Genomic DNA, 23,447 nt, shown 5'->3' on the forward strand with positions numbered 1-23,447 from the left:
GGACCACGTGACAAGAATTGCCGCCGCAAAGGTAACTGCTTCATAGCATGAATCAAGTCTTTATCTGTTAAGTCTTTACATGTATATCAAGTTCTTTTGTAAAACACTAACATTAATTAATTGAAAAGTTTCTCGTACCATCATGGCTAGAAGCCAGAATTGTTCATTAAATTAAATCATTTATTTCTACATCATTTACACTTTAATTTACCAAGTATACACATCCTTCAAACTGTTTAAAAATGGGTTTAGAAACTCATATATATGATACTATGCTTTACTTCACTATATTATGAATGATCTTCACACTTGGACGCCAAGTCAATTTATCTGGTGAAGGGATATATATGAAATGATCAACATTTTATGTGAGCTGTATAAGCGAAATCCACACTTTTCACATGGGCTATAACATTTAGGATGCATACAAACATATATGTACATCACTCTTTTTAGTTGTTTAGCAGTTTTGAGTAGGTAAATGTTTAGTTGTTTAAGTATTGTAAACATATGTATATCAATGTTCTTAGTTTTTTTATTTAAGTATATTACACATATGTACATTGAAGAAGATGATTGTTTTAAATATGTTTTGCAATGTACATGTATGCAAATATGTATTCCAAATGGTGAAATAAGTATAGTACATATATACACATTTGAAGAAGATGATTGTTCTGAACATGGTTTAATAATGTACATATATGTACGTACGTGTTCTAAACAATGTTTGATAATGTACATACATGTCAATTTGTATGATTGAGAACCTGACAACACCTTTAATATGTTCTTTGAAATTAACAAATTATTTAACTAGGGGGATAAAAAAATTAGTACTTTATCATGATGACCTTTTTATCTCTATTTTAATTTTTAAGATAAAAAATCAGTGGTTTAGATTGATTCTCTATGTTTTGAAATTCTCTCTATTTCTCTTAGGATTCTTACACTTGTCACACTCCAACTCGCAGCGGATTAGGTGACCGAGGCATGAAGATTGTTCATAGCTTATGACAAGATATTTGAAAGATTAAATATTATTAATGATCAAGTTAAACAAACGTCACATAACAAATAATAATTCAAATAATCCATTAAACCCAAAACGTAACATAAAATAATCTGGTTTATTCTCTAAGGCATTATCCTTAGGTGTGATTGTCAACTCTTCAAACTTGTTCACTTGTATCATATGTGAAAATAGTTTTTGTGCCAACATAAGTTGGTGAGTAAATTAATGTTTAAATACAATTGTTTTTTTATTTGATTAAAAAGATTAACATGTGATTGAACGGTAATTAAATGATAAAAACAAATCATACTAATAATTGAATCAAACATAACCAAACAACCAACATGATAATGTGAAACTGTAATTAGTATGATAAATTTAATAGAGCGGTAAATGCGAGACTCAAGCTCACCAACGAGCGAATCTAAATGTGGTGGCGATACTAGGCTACAACACATGGTCGTGGGGAACATAGTCAGTCGATGGATCCATGTGAAAATGATTAGCGATACTGGTTAGTGATAATGCTTAGAAATACACATAATGAACAAATAGCACTATCACGTAACTACACAATTGAACTTTGTATGTATTTGAATAATGAAAACATGAAGTAATGAAATATTTCTTTAATGACACATAATACACCTCAAAACATAAAAATTGCAAAAGGGAATTAGGAAAGATCTACTCGCAGGTTGTGTTTTGTGATTCCTTGAAATAAGCGCACTATGAAACAGGAAACTTCAAATGGTGAAAACTACTTTAGAACTAAATACAAAGCACTAAATATATAATATATACGAAACCACAACTAACAATATTGATTTACTATTTCAAATTCTTTTTTTTTATTATTATTCATAAGGTACGTCTTGTGTCACCGTGGTTTCCTAGATTTCGAAGGATCCAGGTGAGATCAGAGATACATTTTAGAAGGTTAGGAGCTTTCCTGAGATTATACATTACGAATATTTTATGAATAATTTAAAGCGTGAAATTTATCAAATATATATAAGGTGTATTATATATATGTATGTATATGGAATACGTATTTTATTTAAGAGTAAACTGCCATTTTGGTCCCTGTGGTTTGGGCACTTTTGCTATTTTAGTCCAAATCTCAAACTTTTTAAATCTGGGTCCCTGTGGTTTCGTTTTTGTTGCCATTTTGGTCCAAACCTCAAAAACCCTCTTTTTTTACTGTTGCAACATGCCTATTTTGTCTTTTTATTCAGGGGTATTTTGGTCATTTAATTTTAATATAACATATTAACTAAATTAAATTAAACAAAAGATTCAGACCATCATCTTCTTCACTCACCCACCTCTGGCACACCATCATCTACTTCAACCCCCACTGCACGACCACCATCCCCACCACGACCACCATCCGCACCGCAGCATCTACACACAACGACCTCGTTCACACATTCTTTTCAACATTTTCACCCTTGTCTTCTTGATTCGGTGCAACAATTACCTCATCAAGCATCTACACACAACCATTACAAACACCATTGTTGGATTCTTCATTCTTTAACCCTAAAGATACAAACTTTATGATTAAAAACAAATACCCAGATGATGAATTGCTAAAAAAACAGAGGATTGTTGCTACCGTTGTGATTCTTGACGGCAAAAACTCACCCTCACCTGTCTCTCCTCCGGCTCCGACGACCTGAGCTCTTCCGGCTCCGGCGACCTGAGCTCCTCCGGCTCCGGCGACCTGACCTCTCTCTCTTCTCTCTCACTGTATCTACAGACCTCTTAGAACAATTCAGATCCGTATTCAGATCCAAAACAAACATCACGAGCCACCGTATAACCACCTACTCCCCCTCATCAGGAACCGTATTTAGATCCAAAACAACCAAACCCTAATCCCTAATTCATCTTCTTCATCTTCTCCCCCTACAACTTTCACCAAATTCACCACCACTGTAAACCACCGCTCAAATCCACAACAACCCCACCTCTGATCACCACCCACATTCCCAAATTTTCAAATCCAACATTTCCACCATGGCACTTTGTGGGTTTGCATTTCCAATGAACCACCGGTAAAGATCAGTTCCCAAATTTTCTTGTTCGCACAAACCATTTAATCAGGTTTGATGGGTTTTAGTTTCTTGTTTTTTTCAACTTTTTTTGAGGAAAAAACAAATGTAAAAATTTAACCCCCACTTTATCACCGCCTGGAGTTAACTATATGCCTCCATGACTAGACCTCTTTCCAGTTCATTTATTTGGGAAAAAAGCTTAAAAACATAAAAAGATCATAAACTGTGAAGAAAAACATAAAAATGGAGATGATGGTGATAATAGTGGTGGAGTTGCAGGTGTGTGTGATAGAGAGAGAGAGAGAGGAGAGAGAAGAAAGAGACAGATGCGTGTTTAGAGAGAGAGAGAGAGTGTGCAAATGGAGAGAAAGTGGTGGTGGTTGATCTGATGTATGTGTGTGTGTATATATATATATATATATATATATATATATATATATTAATTTTTAAATTAAGAAAATGTTAAATAAAAAGCAAAATGACCAAAATGCCCCTGCACTAAAGGACAAAATAGGAGGTTGCAACAGTCAAAAAATAGGGTTTTTAAATTTTGGACTAAAATGGCAACAAAAAGCAAACCACAGGGACTCAGATTTAAAAAGTTTGAGATTTGGACTAAAATGACAAAACTAGCCAAACCACAGGGACCAAAATGGCAGTTTACTCTTTATTTAAAGAATAATAGTGTTAGTTTTTATAATTAAGAAAATAATAGGGAATACTATAATACTTTTCAACTTTTTATATAACCTAGATTTAGTTATTTTAATTATATTACTAATTATAATTAAAATAAAAACAATTAATTGTAAGAAAGGAAATAAAACCAGCAAGATCGGGAGGGAGTCGGGTTGAACCCGCATCACCCCGGTTCCCGGTTTTAACGCAACTATCAGACCACTTGCCATTTGATGACTACTTTCATATGGTTTTTCTTTTATACACTAGAATTCATGTTTTGCTTATATTAATGAAAACAACAGCAAAAAAACAAGGTCGGGTTGAACCCGTGATGAGTGATAGTTTAAACATTCCTATCTAAATAAAAAACTAATACCACATGTACTGATGAGTAATGATATAGAAAAGGACCTTTTTCGTGAGAAGTGTAAGAATACATAGAAATTGACATGTAGACATCATGTTTTGGATTTATGCATGATGTTTTGGGTTATTTTGACAAGAAAAACACTAAATATAACAATTTAAAACACAATGCAATGAATTCTAAGCTTAAAACTTAAAACATCATGTCAAGAACGTTAAGTAGTGTGTTTTACTCGTGTTTTAAATTTCATGTATATAATCATTGCATTGTGTCTTAAATTATTTTGTTTGATGTATTCCTTGTCAAAACAACCCAAAACATCATGACTACGTGCAAAACATAATACTTACATGTCAATTCCTATGTTTTCTTACACTTCTCATTAAAAAAGTATTTTTTACATGAACCTCACCCTCTTATGATATATATAAAAGACTCATCACTCATCAGTACATGTGACATTAGTTTTTTATTTGGATAGGAATGTTTAAACCATGACTTCTAATAATTCAGCTTGATATTTAAAAATGAACTAGGATTAAAACCCGCTCGCGTTGCGGCGCGTGTACCTCATAAACATTGAATGAATTGGTCCAAACGTTATATGATGTATTAACCATATGAAAACACACATTTTGACGTATCCAATTGAACTCAATGTAACCTGTATAAGCGTTGTGATTTGATCAAACGTAAAGTTAATCAAATTCATATCGAACAATCATAACGTATTATATGTGACCCAACTCATACATAGAAAACTTAACGGGTATGAAAGAAAATCTGCACATGTAATCGAAAGGGATTAATTAGAGCTTTCGAAAAAAGGGAGAAAAAGAAACCATAATTTGACTCCACTCGGTTCGAAACAAACTTTACGAAACATACATAAAATAAACACATAAATATTATATTTGATCTGAATCATTTCCCAAAAAGTTTATGTCGAAACGTAGAACAACTTGAATTTATACCAAAACGTACATAAAAATATGCACGTAAAAATTGTTTATTTAAACGAAAACGTATTGTATTTGACCTGACTCGTTTATAAAAAAAGTTTACGTCAGAATGTAGAACAAATCATATTTATACCTACTCGTACATAAAATATGCACGTAAAAAATAGTTTTTAAGTAAATGAAGTATAGGGGTAAACCGAAACAAAATATTAGTAAAATATTTAATAGGTTAAAAACGTTCGTAAAACAGTGCCAAGTAGCACCAATGCCACAACGGCATCGACTCTCAACATCGTAAAAATAAAATAGATAAAATGAAAAAAATTACACTGAACGAAAAGCAGACTCAAAATCGTTGAACCACGCACACACGTTACAGTGTGTTAATGCGAAGAAATTAACCAGAAACGGAAAACGTAGAAAATAATAACTTAGTCGATCTAGGACTCGTCTGTTGCGGCGAACTTGTCAAAAAAGGAAAAAAATGGACACGTTGCGACGGGTCTGTCAAATATGAAAAAATAGAGCAAAAAACGTTGAACCTCACATGCACGCTACGACGTGTTAACTTGCAAAATTTAGAACGAAACGTAAAACTTGCGAAAGATAAAAAGTATGGGTGACCAAATTTGTAAATAATAAAGTGGTGTGTTAAATTATAAAGAGTTAATTGCCCGGATGGTTCCTGTGGTTTCACGTTTTTTCACGTTTAGTCCCCACCTTTTGAAAATAGCAGGTATGCTCCCTATGGTTTGTTATTTTGTTACTCGGATACTCCCCTGAGTAGATGTTAGTTAATTTGAAAATAGCAGGTATGCTCCATATAGTTTGCATTTTGTTACTCGGATAGTCCCCTGAGTAAATGTCAGGGGACTATCCGAGTAACAAAATGACAAACCATAGGCAGCATATCTGCTATTTCCAAAAGGTGAGAACTAAACGTGAAAAACCGTGAAACCACAGGGACCATCCGGATAATTAACTCAATTATAAAAGATGGAAAAGTTTGGGTTAAAAGTAAGAAAAATAAAAGGGGTTAAAATACAAAATATGAAAATGTTTGGATTAAAAGTGAAAAATTAAAGTTTTTTTTTTTGGAAAACTCCTCTAAGTCCATGATACAACCAACATATATGCACAAATTTGTTGCTTATTTATATATGGAATGGAATGGAATAATAATGATTGCAAGTGCATGTTCAATGATATCCAAACATGGTTGGGTACGCACATGTATAAGTTACCGACGTAAACAAGAAAGATGATATACATATTTGTCAATATACTCACATGCTTTTAGAACATTATTTCTGACAAACTTTGTGGTAACACAAATGTATACAAGTAAACAATAGAAAGTTTCATGGCAAGAAAAGGACAAGATTGAAATGAAAAATTATTTGAATATGTTCTAAATGATTTGTTAGGTTTATAGTTATGTCATCCTAAATAAAATACTAATTTATTAATAAAAATAGAAAATCAATCGCTTAATAATTGAATTGGTCATAATAGTTTTGTATGGAGTAAGACTTAGAGGATGAAGAGAAGGTTCGATCGAATGAAGCACAGAAATACAAATGGAATGGTCACACGATTCTTTGATTTAGACCAAAACAATGTCATTTGTTATTTGATTTGTTAACGTTTGGTTCGTTTACAGCCATGAATGTCACTTTTTGAATAAAGTTTTTGAAGGTACTCTAAATTTTTAACCGGATAATTTCAAATAAATTAATGACAGGTATGTAAGTTATATCGTGAAAGAATGCTCGAAATAAGATTTGAAAGCACTCATAACACTGAAGTGGTTTAAAATCCAGACTTACACTAGTTTTTTTTTTGAAATCCAGACTTACCTAGTTAGCATGTCATATTTAAATACTAGAAATTATCAACTTATTTGTGCATATAGGTGTTGTACCTTGGTGGGGGAGCTTTTCAAAAAAAAAAAAAAAAAAATTGATTTTTTACTTTTAATTTGATAAATTACTTTTAACACAAAACTATTTGAAATTTTACTTTTAACCCAAAACTTTTCATCTTTTGCAATTTACCTCACAGTTTTTATTTTCAACTTTGTCCCCTATACTTTTCATCATTCGCAAATTTTTCGTTTTACGCATTGTTTTAGATTTTGCGAGTTAACACGACGCAACGTACGTGTGTGGTTCAACATTTTACACTTTGTTCTAACTTTGCAAGTTAGCACGACGCAACAAGCATGTGTAGTTCAACGTTGTTACGGCGTCTATTTTTTCCCGTTAGATGGGTTCGTCATAACGTACGGGTCCTGGATCGACTTAGTTATTATTTTCATTGTTTTCGTTTCGGTCTAATTTATTCGCATTAACACGCCGCAAATTCAGTGTTGATGGTCGATCGCAGTGGTGTGACATTGATGCTATTTGGCACGGTTTTACGCCTCTGCCGCAACGCGAGGATGCTTAACACTAGTTATTCTAAATCACCAGCATTCCAAATCCGACTTTTTCCTCAAACACTAAACTACTACAAAGATCCACCTCATCACTTACTTTTACTTTTATTTAAACGATTTATAATCTATATAATCTATTTTTAATTTATTTACTTACTGATATTATTTAGTTTTTAGTATAATATTAAAAAATTGAAAAAATATAATTAAAACTAGAAAATCCATTAAAAAAACACACTTACAACAATTATATATTATATATTATATATTATTATTTTGTAACATGTTGGTGCATTAGGTTGTTGTAACATATGCTTATATTGTGTTTTGTATTTTGGCTTTTGTACTTTCATTTTATATATATATATATATAAAATTTGCAATATATCTATGCATTATGGTTTGTAAAATAATGCTTAGTGGGTTGTATCACTAAAGACAAATTCATATCCATGTATTATGGTTTGTAACATAATGCTTAGTGAGTTATACCACTAAAGACAAATTCATATCTATGTATTATGGTTTGTAACATAATTCTTAGTGGGTTGTACCACTAAATACAAATTTGTATTTTATTTAAAACTATAAATAATTTTGCGAGTTAACACGACGCAAGGTGCGTGTGTGGTTAAACGTTTTTACGTCGTCTATTGTTTCCCGTTTCACAGGTTAATCGTAACGCTCGGATCCTAGATCGACTTTGTTATTTTTTATATGTTTTACGTTTCGGTTTAATTTTTCGCATTAACACGCTGCAACTTCAGTGTTGATGGTCGCTGTTAGTAGTGTGGCATTGATGTTCGCCCCCGCCGAAACGCAGGGTACTTAATACTAGTTTAAATTAAAAAAAAACACACAAGAAACTTAAACCTAAAAATAAAAACATACTAATAATAAAAATAAAACGCACTTAAACCTAAAGATAATATACACACTATAAATTACCATCCATATTTTTTCTTAATTTTCTCATAAACTTGTTTGTTAATTTGTTGTCCCCTTTTGTTTTGATCCCCTCCTCAACTTTACTCGAGCCTCTTTAGCCTTCTTTTGCCTCGTTGGACAAGACAATTCTTCAAAGTAGTTCGAGGTGTCATTATCATCAACATTGAAATTGAACTTCCAAATCATGGACTGGATTTCTTTGTCCTTTTTATATTATTGGCAGTAGTGAATGCTATTTCTGTTCATTTTTCATGATGTGAAAAACATGCTCGTAGTTGAAATGGATATTTTGTTCAGTTTCATACTCGGTTTTGGCCCGATTCATGACTAGTTCATCGGAGTAACTGCTATATTGAAGGTTATAATTAAAGTTGAAGTGGGTTGATAACTTTTGAAAATTATTAAATTTTGTTTATTAAATAATACAGCCGTTTGATGATTAAATTTTAAAACCAAATTATTATTGTTATTTTTTTTAATTGTTACTGTTCAAAAAGCATGCCGCGAGACCTACTCAACCACAAACCAAACCAGTCCGCTGCAACGGAACGAGTTACCTTCGAACTGCCCCGTCATCGAGCTCCAATGTTTTGGTCTGTTTTCTTGCTCGTCCGAAAAGTAAACCACACGCACCAGAGACAGTATGTTGTGGATGCTCTAAGATCATCCAATGCTACAACTCTTAGTGGGAAAACCTTCAATGGTAACTCTCTACATTACCATTTCTCTGTGTTAGTTGTGCTCTCCGTGAGTATTGAGCATACTTACTACTGGATTGTAGTTACTAATAATGCTCATTGATGTTGTATAGTTAAATGTGCACTTGCCAACAATAGCATAATCATAAATTTTTATTATATTTATCCTCATATACGCGCAACAAATTAAAATTGTCCTAAATAACATTCTAGTGGTTAGGTATCTTCTCTATTTATAGGTTAGGCAACAAATTAAAATTGTCCTGAATAACATTCTAGTGGTTAGGTATTTTCTCTATTTGAATAATAATTTCCAAAACCCTAGCCGCTCCGAATATGTCGGGCGATTCAAGGCGACTCGATCCAGACGGCTGGGAATTTCCTCGTAGTCGGCAAGGTAGAACGAATGATCGTTCTTCTGACGTTCACAACAAGGTTTTCTCCAAGTTTTTCGTGTCGAATCTTCCCCCGAAGTGTTCTTCACAGGATCTAAAGGAGGTGTTGAGTGGGTATGGGAAATATGAAGGGTCTTATATCGCAAGGAAATTGGATAAATGGGGTAAGAGATTCGCTTTCGTTACGTTTTCTGAGGTTGTCGATGTATCCCGCTTGGAGAACGAGTTATCGGATGTTTGGTTGGGATCGTTCAAGCTGTTTATTACGATCGCACGTTTCGTGGATGGTAAGAAAGTATCTAGGCCAAATAGTGTGCAGAAGGAGAAGATGGATGCAATGAATAATGTCCACCATGCAAACCCTAGCTCCGGGGGTTCAGATGGGGGTGGTTCCATGCATGCTACGGTGGGTAACGGGCGTTCTTTTGTGGATTCCTTGCTCAATAGAAACAAAGTGGACGTGATCAATATTAATGATTCGGTGGAACGATTTTCACATTGGTCTGGGTGTGCTCTTCGAGGGAGGGTTGTGGATCTCAATACGTTGACGTCGCTGAATCAATTATTAAAGAAGAAGGGTTGGAAGTCATTGGATATAAAGTATTTGGGGGGCTTTTCGGTGGCACTAGTCTTCTATGATAGCGGGGATGCAGAGACCTTTCTGAAAGATACCCAATCATGGTCAGGTTGGTTTGAAGTGTTACATCCGTAGGATGATGGTGGGTATGTTGAGGAGGGCCGAATTGCTTGGTTAAAAGTGCATGGGGTACCGGCTCAATTGGCGATGGACCAGGTGTTCGATGTGATCGCTAATAGATATGGAAAAGTGGTTCAATCCGCGTCTATATCAGGTGATATTAACAATCTCTCTTATGCTCTCATTGGTGTGCTGTCCAAGGTGTGTAAGAGGATTGTGGATAGGGTCGATGTCAATTGGCGAGGTCACACGTTTAATGTTTGGGTTGACGAAGACGTAGGAGAATGGGTTCCTGAATGTATTGTCGAACTTGAGGAGGATGAGTGTAGCCTACAACAACACGATGAAACACAGGCAGTTGATTTAAATGTTGAACGTGAGGAGGGAGAGTTGCCACAGTTTGAGGTTTTGGTTAATGATCATGTGGAGGTGGAGGACAATGGTCAATGTAATAGTACTCATGATACGGTGGAAGGAGTAGATGGTTCGGAAGGGTTGTATGGTACACAGTCGTGTTTGTCTAAGGGTAGAAAGAAATTTCGACGTAAGTCTTTGTTCAAAAACAGGAATGAGGGTAGTGGATCTCTAGAACGTCCCAAAAAGAGACCGCGGGAAAATAACGATATGTTCGGGTTGGATCGTTTGATTGGTATTCTCTCGGATAATGGTGATTCGGTAAGCAGTGATGGCAATGTTGATGTTGAGGCGGAGGAAGTGTTTTTAACACCGGATTTAAATAGACGAGCCCCAGCCGAGTTCCCGGTTCCTGAAGCTACCAGGTTAGAATCTGTCGAGGTTAATGGTAATACTAATCCAATTGAAGCAGGAGTCGTTTCGAGTCCGATTGACTCTGAAGCTAATCAAACCATTGCGTTGAGTCGCGCATTGGGGGTTGAAAACTTAGACTCTTTTGTTCCGAATGTTAAAGAGGTATTGCGTAGTGAAGGTTATCAAGAGGTTACTCAATGAATGTTATTTCATTGAATATTCGGGGTATGGGTCGTTTGGGTAAGGCGGATTGGGTTCGAAGTCTTCGGGCTACGAACGAGGTTAGTTTTTTAATGTTACAGGAAACTCAATTTCGATCGTTGGATACGGTTCCTTTGGGGCAATACTGGGGGTTTGGGGATTTTAATCATGATTGGGTTCCTTCTTCGGGGAGGTCAGGTGGTTTAGTGTCGTTTTGGGATCCTAAAGTTTTCATTATGGATAGGGTGGTTAAAAATCCCAATTGGATGCTCGTTTCTGGTTCGGTTAAGGGTAGCGGACATACATACCATTTGTTAAATGTGTATGCTCCTCAGAGTATAGCTCCTAAACGTGTTCTGTGGGAGGATATTAAACGATTGATGAGCGAGGGGGGTGGTAGGTGGATAGTGGCTGGCGATTTTAACTCTGTTAGGTGTGAGGAAGAAAGACGGAATTCGGTATTTAATGCGGTGGAGGCTTCTGAATTTAATGATTTTCTTAATGATGCGGATTTACATGAATACTCCTTGAAAGGGAGGCGGTTTACATTTCTTGCAGGTGACAAATTAAGCCGTATTGACAGGATTTTTGTTAGTTGGGAGGTGTTTATGGAATGGCCATGCGCTGAATATATAGCTTTGGAAAGGGATAAATCCGATCACAGCCCTCTTTTATTAAAGACAGGATCGAGAAATTTTGGACCTAAACCATTCAAGTTTTATAACTCTTGGCTTGGTCGTGAAGACTTTGATGATGTCGTGAGACGTACGTTACAGGATGGGGAGTTTTCGGGTTGTCCAGATGCTCGGTTACTTTCTAAATTTAAGCTGTTACGTAAGAATATTAATATTTGGGCGGTTAGTGTTAAAGCCATCGAGATGGAAGAAAGACGGGTTTTGGTAGATGAGCTCAATTCTCTAGACCAAGCAGTGGAGGTTCGAACATTATCTGAGGATGAGGTTTGGTCGATGTCTGAGATTAAGAGACGTATGGGGGAATTAGATTTTTTTAAGCAACGTGATCTGAAGCAGAAGGCTAGGTGTAATTGGGCGATGCACGGGGACGATAATTCTAGATATTTTCATGGGTTCATCAATAAACGTAAGGCGTCTAATCATATTCCGGGTTTGGAGGTTAAGGGTAGTTGGGTGACCAATCCGGCCGTTATAAAAAGGGAGGTTATGGGGTTTTTTCGAGATAAGTTTAAAGAGAATATGGGTACTCGTCCGAAGCTTCTTCGTTACGGATTGTCGATGGTGAATGGTGAATGGTGAGGAAGCCTCTATTCTGGTTGACAAATTTTCTAATCAGGAGATTAAACGTGCAGTTTTTGAGTGTTGTGCGGATAAAGCCCCGGGGCCTGATGGGTTTAATTTCAGATTCATAAGGCACTTTTGGAGTTTGTTCGAGCAGGATTACTTGTCCATTATGGATTATTTTTATGAGGCGAGCCGGTTTAGCCCGGGTGTGGGGTCCTCTTTTATTACTTTGATCCCTAAGATTGGTGATCCCTCGAATCTGAGGGATTTTAGACCAATTAGCCTTATTGGGAGTATTATCAAAGTGGTATCTAAGGTGTTGGCGAATCGGTTGAAGTTGGTGTTGGATCGGATCGTGTCTGAGACTCAGTCGGCTTTTCTGTCCGGTAGATATATTTTAGACGGTCCCCTTATGACTAGTGAGATTATTTCTTGGGCAAAGAAGAGAGAGAGGAAAATATTTTTGTTCAAGATCGATTTTGAAAAGGCTTATGACAACGTTAACTGGGAGTTTTTGCTTTCGGTTATGTCACAGATGGGATTCCCTAGGGCCTGGTGTGAGTGGGTTCGTGGTATCTTATTATCCTCTCGAGCTGCTGTTCTAGTTAACGGTTCTCCTACTTTTGAGTTTGGGTGTCAAAAAGGTATTCGCCAGGGAGATCCTCTGTCTCCGTTTTTGTTTGTGATTCTGATGGAGGCTTTCTCGGGGATGTTAAATCAGGCTAGTGATATTGGTGCGTTTCATGGGATTAAACTTCCTAATGATGGTCCTTCGTTATCTCACCTTTTATATGCGGATGATGCAATGACAATGGGAGAGTGGTCGTCATTTAATTTCAATAATATGAGACGAATCCTTCGCATATTCTATTTATGCTCCGGTCTTAAGATCAATTTGCATAAATCGGTTCTATACGGTGTTGGTGTCAAGGAAGCCGAGGTTGCGAGTATGGCCGAGGAGATAGGTTGCAAAAGGGGTTCATTGCCTTTTTTGTATTTGGGTATAAAGGTAGGGGCGAACATGAACAGAATCGCGAACTGGGAACCGGTGATATCCAAGTTTAAAAGTCGGCTTTCAAAATGGAAAGCTAATACTCTTTCTATCGCCGGTAGATTGACTCTAGTAAAATCGGTATTGGATAGTCTACCTATGTATTATTTCTCTCTCTTTAAGGCGCCTAAGAAAGTCATCGGTGATTTGGAAGGGCTAATGAGGCGTTTTTTATGGGGCGGGTCGGATGAAGTTAGGAAAATGTGTTGGGTGGCCTGGGACACCATTACGAAACGGATTAAAGACGGGGGGTTGGGGGTCGCTCCTTTAGATGTTAACAACAACGCCATGGTGGTTAATTGGCTTTGGAGGTTTTTTATTCAACCAAACGCCTTATGGAGGAGGGTTGTCTTATCAATTCATGGCACGTCGACATATTGGGGTATTGTTCCTTGCAACAATGCGTTTACAGGTGTGTGGAAGAATTGCGCTACTTTTTGGAACAAGCACAAGGTTGATGGGGTTGGTTTAAATCGTATCATTTGTGGAAATCCCGGGAATGGTAGGCGGATTCGTTTTTGGTTGGACGCATGGTTGGGGAATGAGCCGCTTAAAGACTCCTTTCCATTGCTTTACGCGATTGAAAAGTCCAAAACAGTTCTCCTTTCTGATCGGCTGATCTCTTCGGGGAATAGTTGGGTGGTTCGTTGGGAGTGGACTCGGGCTGTTTCATCATCGGATGAGATAGAAAGTAAGCTTGCGCTCGAGTCTTTATTACAACCGATTGCTTTGAATGACAGCGATGATACGTGGTCTTGGTCTAACGGGGTTAGTAGTGGTTTTGAGGTTGCTGAAGTTAAAAGGTGGCTTAGAGGGGCGCCGGTTAATCATCCTGCTTTTGAGTTCAGTTGGAGTTCTTGGGTGCCGACCAAATGTAACATTTTTATGTGGCGTGCGTTCTTGGATCGTCTTCCAACTAAAATGTCGTTAGCTCGAAGGGGTATTGTGGGGGATAATCCTCATTGCGTGTGGTGCCAATCTTATGACGAGTCGATCGAACATCTTCTCACGGGTTGTGCAGTGGCGTATGGGGTGTGGGATAAGATTGCTATGTGGTGTAGGATTCCGAGACCGTTAGTGTTCCATGTGAAGGATGTCGTTCTTCTGCATGAGCATAGTGGTGTTACGGGAGTCAAGAAGGAGGTTTTGCACGATATCATTATCATCACATGTTGGAGAATGTGGAGAGCTAGGAATGAGAAGATCTTCAATGATACTGATACGAATGCGGTGAAATTGGTGGCGGACATCAAGGCATGGGGGTATATTTGGTATAAACATAGGTTCAAGGGTGGGATAGTGGATTGTTCTCGTTGGTGCTCTTTTGATGTAACGTAATATGTTTGTTTCGTTTGGATTTCTTTGGTTTTCGGCTTCTTTCTCTGTCTTGGAGATAGTTGTCGGGTTTGGTTGCTTTTAATGAAGTTCAATTTTCAAAAAAAAAAAAAAAAAAAAAAAAAAAAGGTATTTTCTCTATTTATAGGTTAGAGGGTCAAGACTTTCCAATTGTATGTTTTATATCCAAAGATTGTTCGACTTCCTAAATGGCAACCAAATATACATATAAATCATTTTATTTTATTTATTAATCTAGATGATCAACTTTATCCCAATCTAACCATAGGTATCCATTAACTTTATCCAGCACCAAGAATCAGGTTTAAACCCAAACCAAATTTAAATCTGTACAAGTGATCGACTTCGCAACAAAGATAACTTTTATGTTATGCATAATCTTTCTATACTAATAAACAAAAATCATTTTTTGACACATGTTATTCTCTGGTAATTTCTCACCCTTATTTTTTATCTATCTCTTTTATTAAATAATAATAATAATAATATTAAACATAAATTTAACTAAATCTATTTATCTCTTTTGTTTTCATAATTTGAAATTGATTTCTTTTTTAACTCTAAAGTTTCATTTTTTGGCAATTTAAGTCTAAAGTTTCAATCTTTGGTATTTTAATCCCTTTGATTAATTTGATTTTTCACTTCTAATTCAAAAGTTTTCATCTTTTGCAATTTAACCTCTTTAATTTTTTTTTTTACTTTCAACCTAAAGTTTTTCATCTTTTGCAATTTAATCTCTACACTTATTTAACTTTCAATTTTAGTCTCTTATATACTTTTAATCTTTCATAAGTTCTCCGTTTAACGTATTGTTCTAAATTTCCGAGTTAACGCGCCGCAACGTGCGTGTGGAGTTCAACGTTTTTTCATCTATTTTTTTCCTGTTTGACATGTCCATCGCATGGCGTCTATTTTTCCCCGTTTGATAGGTCTGTCGTAACGTGCGAGTCAGAGATCGACTTAGTTATTTTTTTCTCGGTTTTACACACAGGCTCGTGGTCATGTAAGAGACATTTGCCTTTCATCTAACATGATATATAACTAATGAATCCCCCACCGCATTGCGGCGGGTGGTAATTCTAGTAAAATAAGATAGAGAAATTCCCCCCAAAAAAAACCTAAATTAACAAAATAACCATTGAATAATAAATAACTGTACAGAAAATTATTAAAATGGGTACATTTATTTTAGAATGGTTTCAAAATAAAAGTTATAGTAACCTTTAAGTCATGAGAGTCCTTTATCTTTTGTTCGAATGTGTCTGCGCATCCTACTTTGCTAAGTCATTGCCATAACTATTGACGTGAAGACAACAACGATAGCAGGTAGTAGTAGTAGTTCAACTGAAAAAAAAAAATCTTAATGTTATTATAAAAATTTGTTACTATTTTAGTTTCGAATACTTACCACAACCAATAGAGTTGGCATTGCTAGGAGTAGGCGGAGGAGGAGGCGGCGGAGGTGATGCTAGGCCAATACCAAGATGGTTGCAATCTGCTCTAAAAACGCCTAAAAAAATAATAATAATAATAATCAGTCAATCTTGAAACTTTAAACTGATACCATAAGCTACTTTATGCTTACATCTCTTGACGCATATAAAGGAAGAATTGTTGTTCAAGTTATCCGCATCATCGTGACATCGACAATAGTGTCTATTTTCATCAGCTACGCAGTCCCCATCGCCACACCAAACCAAGTTACAAACTATAAAAAATGTGATCGTATTATTAAGTAGTTAAATGAAGCTATTAAATTACTAAGAATGTCTTATTGGATAAATAATAAAAGAGCCGGTTAGATATCAAAATCAGTTATAAAACCATCTCCAATGCAATGCATTTATGATGCATTTGATGAGTTGGAGATGATGTGGAGGTGATAGAAAAAGAGTGATTTCATTCTTGAGTAAGTGTATGTTGGGTTGCATTTCCTTAGACAACTTATATAGCCCGTTAAAGGGTGCATTTAACTCCTCCCATTGTTGATGGTATAAATACACTTTGAACTTCCCTTGTAAAGGCTTTTGAAACCGATGAGGCATTGCCCCACACATGCTTTTGAAACCGATGAGGCATTGCCCCACTCATTCATTTTCTTGTCAGCTTACAAACCCTTCTCTCTTCTCATTAACAATCTTCTTTCACCTCTCTCCTCCCTTCCAATCACATTCTCGTTTTTAAACGATTATATTCATAAACACCATCCCCTCTCTCATCCACATCATTATAACAATCTACTCCAAAAGCGTCTACCCACAAACTATTGGAAAAGCTCTTATACGATATAAACTAATGATATATATATATATATATATATATATGGGGGCTGGTAGAATGAGAACCACCTCGAGTTGTAAGAACCGCGACAACTACTTGATCCGGGGCGAGGTGGACCAATTTTTTTTTTCAAAAACGTAGATGGATGTATTATAAACACATTCGTAAAAAAAATTTAAAAAAATGTCGTGCGTGTAGTTTTTTACACCACAAGTTTGTGGTTTACGAGTTCCGTAAGTGGTTCTCGCGATTCTTACAACTCGAGGAGGTTCTCATTCTAGCGGTCCCCATATATATATAAGGGAAGGATCCACTAAAAAGTGGATTTTGCCTAAGTAGCCTAAGAGTGTAAGGAGTGGTTAAACACTTTGGAGTGGCAAACTAAAAAATCAACCAATGAGAGTGTGCCACGTCAATCAGTGAAAAATGTTTAAACTTTGGTGAAAAGTGTTGGCAATGGTTTAAACACTTGGTGAAGTGGTAAACTTTTTTTTTTTAAAAAAGGAAAAAGGTGTGATTGGTTGAGAGATGGCATGGACCCCACCCCACAACACCCTCTCTCCCATACACTCCCTCTCTCTCTCCTGCTCCCTCACTCTCTCTCTTCTTCTCGAATCGGCAATCCATCACCGAATTGTTTTGTTTGCCGCGTCGCAAGATTGTCGGCGGCGGTGTTTGCCGATCGGCAAACACGTTTGCCGAGCATTGCCGCGTCCCACACCGTATCCCCTAAGAAGAATTGTGATGATGACATGTGGCATTCCTAATAGGTAGGAATGAAGGGCATTTTGGTCCTTATAAATAAAAGTGAAAATGACATGTGGCACCCCTTTTGTTTTTTAAAAATACAACAAAAAAAATCTAGTACAAAAAAATCTAGTACAAAAAAATCTAGCACAAAAAATGTAGTACAAAAAAATATAGCACAAAAAATGTAGTACAAAAAATTATAGTACGAAAAATGTAGTACAAAAAATATAGCACAAAAAATGTAGTACAAAAAAATCTAGTACAAAAAAAATCCAGCACAAAAAATTGAGAAAAAAAAAATTTAAGACAAAAAAATTCAGCACAAAAAATTTAACACAAAAATATAGTACAAAATCCAGCACAAATAAATGTTATACAACATAGAAATACAACACATTTTAGTGGGTTTTTTTAGTCTTCAAATTTTATATAGTAATATGGTACTCAAATTAAAGATAAAAAGACGCTCGATTTTACGGTGAAACTTTTATGAAAAAATAATGTCGTATTAAAAAGTTATGAACGTTTAAAAAACGGGGGTGAAATATGCATGTGTCTTGCATGTGGAGAGAGAAAGCCCATAAATAGGATTTTCCCAACATACCCTTCCACTCCTCTTTTCTCCTACACTTTTATCTTAACCATTGATTTGAAAAATGAATGGTTAAGATTCCTTCTTATCCTACTTAGGCAAAATAAACTTTTTATTTGATCTTACCCCTATATATATACATATAGAAAAAGTATATCGTACATTACGGCTTAACGTACTTCACGTACGACAACGTGCGTGATTTGTTCTATAACTTACGTGATTAATTTTTTCAATATGCGTGATTATTGTGTTTCAACATGCGTGATTTTGGATTTTTGAGTTATAACGTGCGTGATTTTAAAATGAACGTGCGTAATTACCTGTCATACGTGATGTACGTTAAGCCGTAATGTACGTTAACCTTCCTCTATATGTATATATATATAGGGGAAAGATCCACTAAAAAGTGAGTTTTACCTAAGTAGTTTAAGAAATGATTGTAATGATGAAATATGATACTCCTTGTAAATAGGAATGAAGAACATTTTGTTACTAAAACATTTTGGTCTTTATAAGTAGGACTGTGAAGATAACATGTAACACTCCTTTTGTTTTCTCAATAATATAACAAAAAAAAAACCCCACTACAAAAAACTATATCACAAAAAAACAAGTACAAAAAATCTAATACAAAAAAAATCAGCACAAAAAATTTAGAAAAAAAAATTAAGACAAAAATATTCAGCAAAAAAATTTAGCACAAAAATGTAGTATAAAAATCTACCACAAAAAATGTTATACAACATAGAAATACAACACATTTTTTAATTTTATCAGTTGTCATATTTATGTAACAATAGGGTACTCAAATTATAGATAAAACGAAGCTCAATTTAATGGTGAAATTTTTGTGAAAAAATATTTCGTATAAAAAAGTTATGAGCATTTAAAAAGTTGGGATGGAATATGCATTTGCTTTGAATGTGTAGAAAATAAAATTAATAAATAAGATTTTCTAAAGATACCATTACATTCTTTTTTTTTTCCCTACATTTTCGTGTTAACCATTGATTTAAAAAATTAAAGGTTAAGATTCCTTCTCAACCTACTTAGACAAAATAAACATTTTATTTAATTCTACCACGTTATATATATATATATATATACACACACACACACATATATAGGGTAGGCTTCATGCGAGAACCACCTTTATTGCGAGAACCGCGAGAACCAATGTGAACACAACAAAATCCCCTAAAAACCTAAAAAAACCTAACCCCCCACCCCCGCACCCCAACCTAAACCCCCCCTCTCCTCACCCAAGCTAAATGCTAAGAACTAAATCCCCCATAAAACCTAAAAAACACACAAAATTTTTTTTTTAGTTAAATCGCTACTTTTAGTAGCCAATTTTTTTTTAATAACGAAAACTAGCGATTTTTACATAAAAAATATTAAAAAAATTGTGTGTTTTTTTAGATTTTTGGTTGTTTCACATTGGTTCTCACAATAAAAAAATTTATTTTGCCTAAGTAGGATGAGAAGCATATAGAAGAAAGGAGTAGTGCAATTGTATCTTAGAATCCTATTTATGGACTTTATCTCTCCACATGCAAGACACGTGCATATTCCACCCTCATTTTTTAAACGTTCATAACTTTTTTATACGACATTATTTATTCATAAAAATTTTACCGTAAAATCGAGCGTGTTTCTATCTTTAATTTGAGTACCATATTGCTATATAAAATATGAAAACTAAAAAAACCCACTAAAATGTGTTGTATTTCTATGTTGTATAACATTTTTTTGTGCTGTATTTTTGTACTATATTTTTGTGCTAAATTTTTTGTGCTGAATTTTTGTCTTAATTTTTTTTTCCTTAATTTTTTGTGCTGGATTTTTTGTTCTACATTTTTTTACTGAATTTTTTTGTGCTATATTTTTTTGTACTAGATTTTTTGAGTTATATTTTTGTACTAAATTTTTTGTGCTAGATTTTTTTTGTTGTATTTTTAGAAAACAAAATGGGTGCCACATGTCATTTTCACTCCTATTTATAAGGACCAAAATGTCCTTCATTCCTACTTATTAGGATTGTCACATATCATCATCACAATCCTTCCTAGGCTTTCCCCTTCTCATATATATATATATATATATATATATATATATATATATATATATATATATATATATATAGATAGAGGATCCTGTACATTAATCCAGAAGTGTGAGAAGTGTATTATAACACTATATATAATACCATATAAACACCGTATAACAATATGTAACACCATATAACACTATGTAACACTAAATAACACTCTATAACAAATATAACACTATAGTTTGTTTGATAGGATGTCTATGATAGATGTATAGTGTTATATATTGTTATATAGTGTCATATAGTGTTACATAGTGTTATATGGTGTTATATGGTGTTACACAGTGTTATACGGTGTTTATATGGTGTTATATAGTGTTATATATAGTGTTATGATACACTTCTCACACTTCTGGATTAATGTACATGATCCCTACCATATATATATATATATATATATATATATATATATAAACGGTAAGAATTGAAAGATTACATTCACTTGCAAAGTTCATAGATTCTAAAATTTTAGGAGAATGAGGTTCTTAATTCTTATGTGTAAATTGTAACTAGCTTGCACTTAAAACAACAAAATATAAAATAGTAATTTAAATAAGTATTCACATCCAAACATAATTAAGTTTTCAATTTTACCCCCTCTTTATCGAATATCTAACTCCACAATTGCCATGGATGAATAAGGATTAATGCTTACCATTGGTGATATTAAAGGGTGATCGTTGCGGAGGAGGCGGCGGAGGAGCTCTGCCGCCACATGAGAAATCCACTGTACCTAAATGTATCACACAATACTAACAATAACTTATAGTTATGTTATACTTTTGTATGCATAGAGTAAACATCTAAACACTTTTGTGACTGATTTTATATTTTAGTAACTCGCAACTTCAGCGCTCTACTAAATAAATAAGGGTTTAAACCACTAACAATTTGGGACGATGCACGACGGAAAGGGCATAGGAGCAACCATCATCGTCTTCCACCCACGATTGCACTCGCAATGGTATGATAATCTGTTGTGATCCGCCACACACTGACCTTCTCCGCAACCCAAAAGCTGGCATGCATCATCTGCTTAACGATCAAAAGTTGATTACATACCCAAATAATAATATACTTGAATGTGAAATTAGTCTTGAATCGATCACTGATTTACGTGCCTTGAAGAGAGTAGGAAAATAGCCAAAAGAAAACAAGAAGATGAAGATGATATGGAGTTGTCGCCATTGTAGGTTAGATATGGATTTTGTTAAAATGAGAGCTACGAGCCTTAATAATGGATTTTTGTTAAAATGAGAGCTACGAGCTTTAATAATCGAATGTGCATAACAACATTTATTATAACCAAATTAATGGGGAAACTAGAACATAAAGGTGGTGATTGGAAGCTTCTAAGCTAAATACAATAGTTATTGTGTCTTTACAATAGTTATTATTATTTAGTCATAATCTCTAGGTGTTAGCTATCCAACATTCAAAATATCATTATGATGTTTACAATAGTTATTGTTATTTAGTCATAATCTCTAAGTGTCACCTATCCAACTTTCAAAATTTCATTACGATATGACAAGAAAAAAATGGCCTGTGATCTAAAATTAATATTTTTCCTTTCCTTTTTCATTCTTCATCAACCTAGCCGAATTACTTATTTTCAAATAATGGTAGCCACGAATAGGCTTGTACCCACAACCATTGTCCGGTCTCAACTATATCACTACTAAACAAATGAATATTATTGACAGCTCATCCCGTCAGAAATTCCTCCGAGAAAATGGTTATCGAGAAGAATCTCTCGTTGATAACCCAACAGTAATATTGGTCTGGGTAATTTGGTTACCAAGAGATTACCAATAGGTATTATTACTGATAGTTATAAAAGTAACAGATTGCCGACACTTCTCCTCCGCTAGCCAATAAGTCTTCTAATTAGGTGGTTGCACACAATATTATTGATGGATTTACCAATGTAATGTGAATATTACTGATTATTATTCCCTCATTTAAATTAATTTCCGTAAAAGAATTTAATTTGGTTTTATTTATTGGGAAATAAAAATAAAATTTATAAATTATGAACCGTAAAACAAAACAAAGAGGAAATTGTACAAAACGAAATGCGGTATACGTTTATGTAGGGGGCGGGTCTCATGTACATCTTGAGTCTTCTCTTTCGGCCATCACTTAATCTATTTGTGCTTTAAGTATATGTATTATCATTCGTTAATCCTTCCACTATCGTCAAACAACCATCCCCTATACCAGTAATGGTATAGGGGTCGGTAGTGCTCATTACCTCGAAGATGCGTCTCTTCTTCTGGACTCCGACACTCTACTCCCATTGTTGTGGGTAATCAACAACTTATTGGACGGGGTCTGAAGATGCGTATTTGTCACCAAGTAGATTTTCATACGTTTCTTGCGATTTAATGAAACAATATAAAAATGTCAGTTGATAAAAAAATATGCTATGATAGACAAAAGATGGTTTTTAAAAAAAGAATCTCACTAACACTTCCCTCGCCCACTGCTAAGGAAAAACGGCTCAGATGACCCCTACTAATCACTATTCACTATGTGGTTTTTCTACAACACGTCAATCCAAGGCGGGCCTGACACCATCTCACGTTTCTACAAATATAGGATTAGTGGTTATTTAATTATTCAACAAATACGAATGTTTCAGAAAGTTATAACTAAAAGATTTACTATGTTCTGCTGATGTTGTGATATCGGTATTGTACCCGTCGCGATGAATACTCCCTACTCATTGTCATGATTTTTCTTGTTGGACCTCAACTTCGCCTTCCACATCTTGGTGTCCCACAATTTTACATTACACTACCA

The 23,447-nt window shown here is 34.9% G+C and overlaps 1 protein-coding gene across 1 annotated transcript; it reads right to left on the reverse strand.

The window, feature by feature from the left end:
* Nucleotides 1-16,145: 16,145 nt before the first annotated feature.
* On the reverse strand, nt 16,146-21,866 carry LOC110882545. The gene is made up of 6 exons (XM_022130536.2): nt 21,761-21,866; nt 21,528-21,671; nt 21,295-21,372; nt 16,487-16,609; nt 16,310-16,411; nt 16,146-16,245 (listed from the first exon to the last, which is right to left on the reverse strand). Exons 1-6 carry the CDS (start codon nt 21,825-21,827, stop codon nt 16,181-16,183), a joined length of 579 nt encoding a protein of 192 aa, XP_021986228.1. The 5' UTR covers nt 21,828-21,866; the 3' UTR covers nt 16,146-16,180.
* Nucleotides 21,867-23,447: the final 1,581 nt, after the last annotated feature.

This window comes from Helianthus annuus, chromosome 10 (genome assembly GCF_002127325.2).
Source record: "Helianthus annuus cultivar XRQ/B chromosome 10, HanXRQr2.0-SUNRISE, whole genome shotgun sequence".
Taxonomy (NCBI): domain Eukaryota; kingdom Viridiplantae; phylum Streptophyta; class Magnoliopsida; order Asterales; family Asteraceae; genus Helianthus; species Helianthus annuus.

Bases quoted from the DNA above. Each gene is read 5' to 3' on its own strand.
- LOC110882545 (XM_022130536.2), bottom strand. From the start codon at position 21,827: ATGGCGACAACTCCATATCATCTTCATCTTCTTGTTTTCTTTTGGCTA. The intron at 21,672-21,760 runs GCACGTAAATCA...ATCGTTAAGCAG, and splicing joins ATTTTCCTACTCTCTTCAAG to ATGATGCATGCCAGCTTTTG. The intron at 16,610-21,294 runs GTAAGCATTAAT...CATTTTTTATAG, and splicing joins ACCCTTTAATATCACCAATG to TTTGTAACTTGGTTTGGTGT.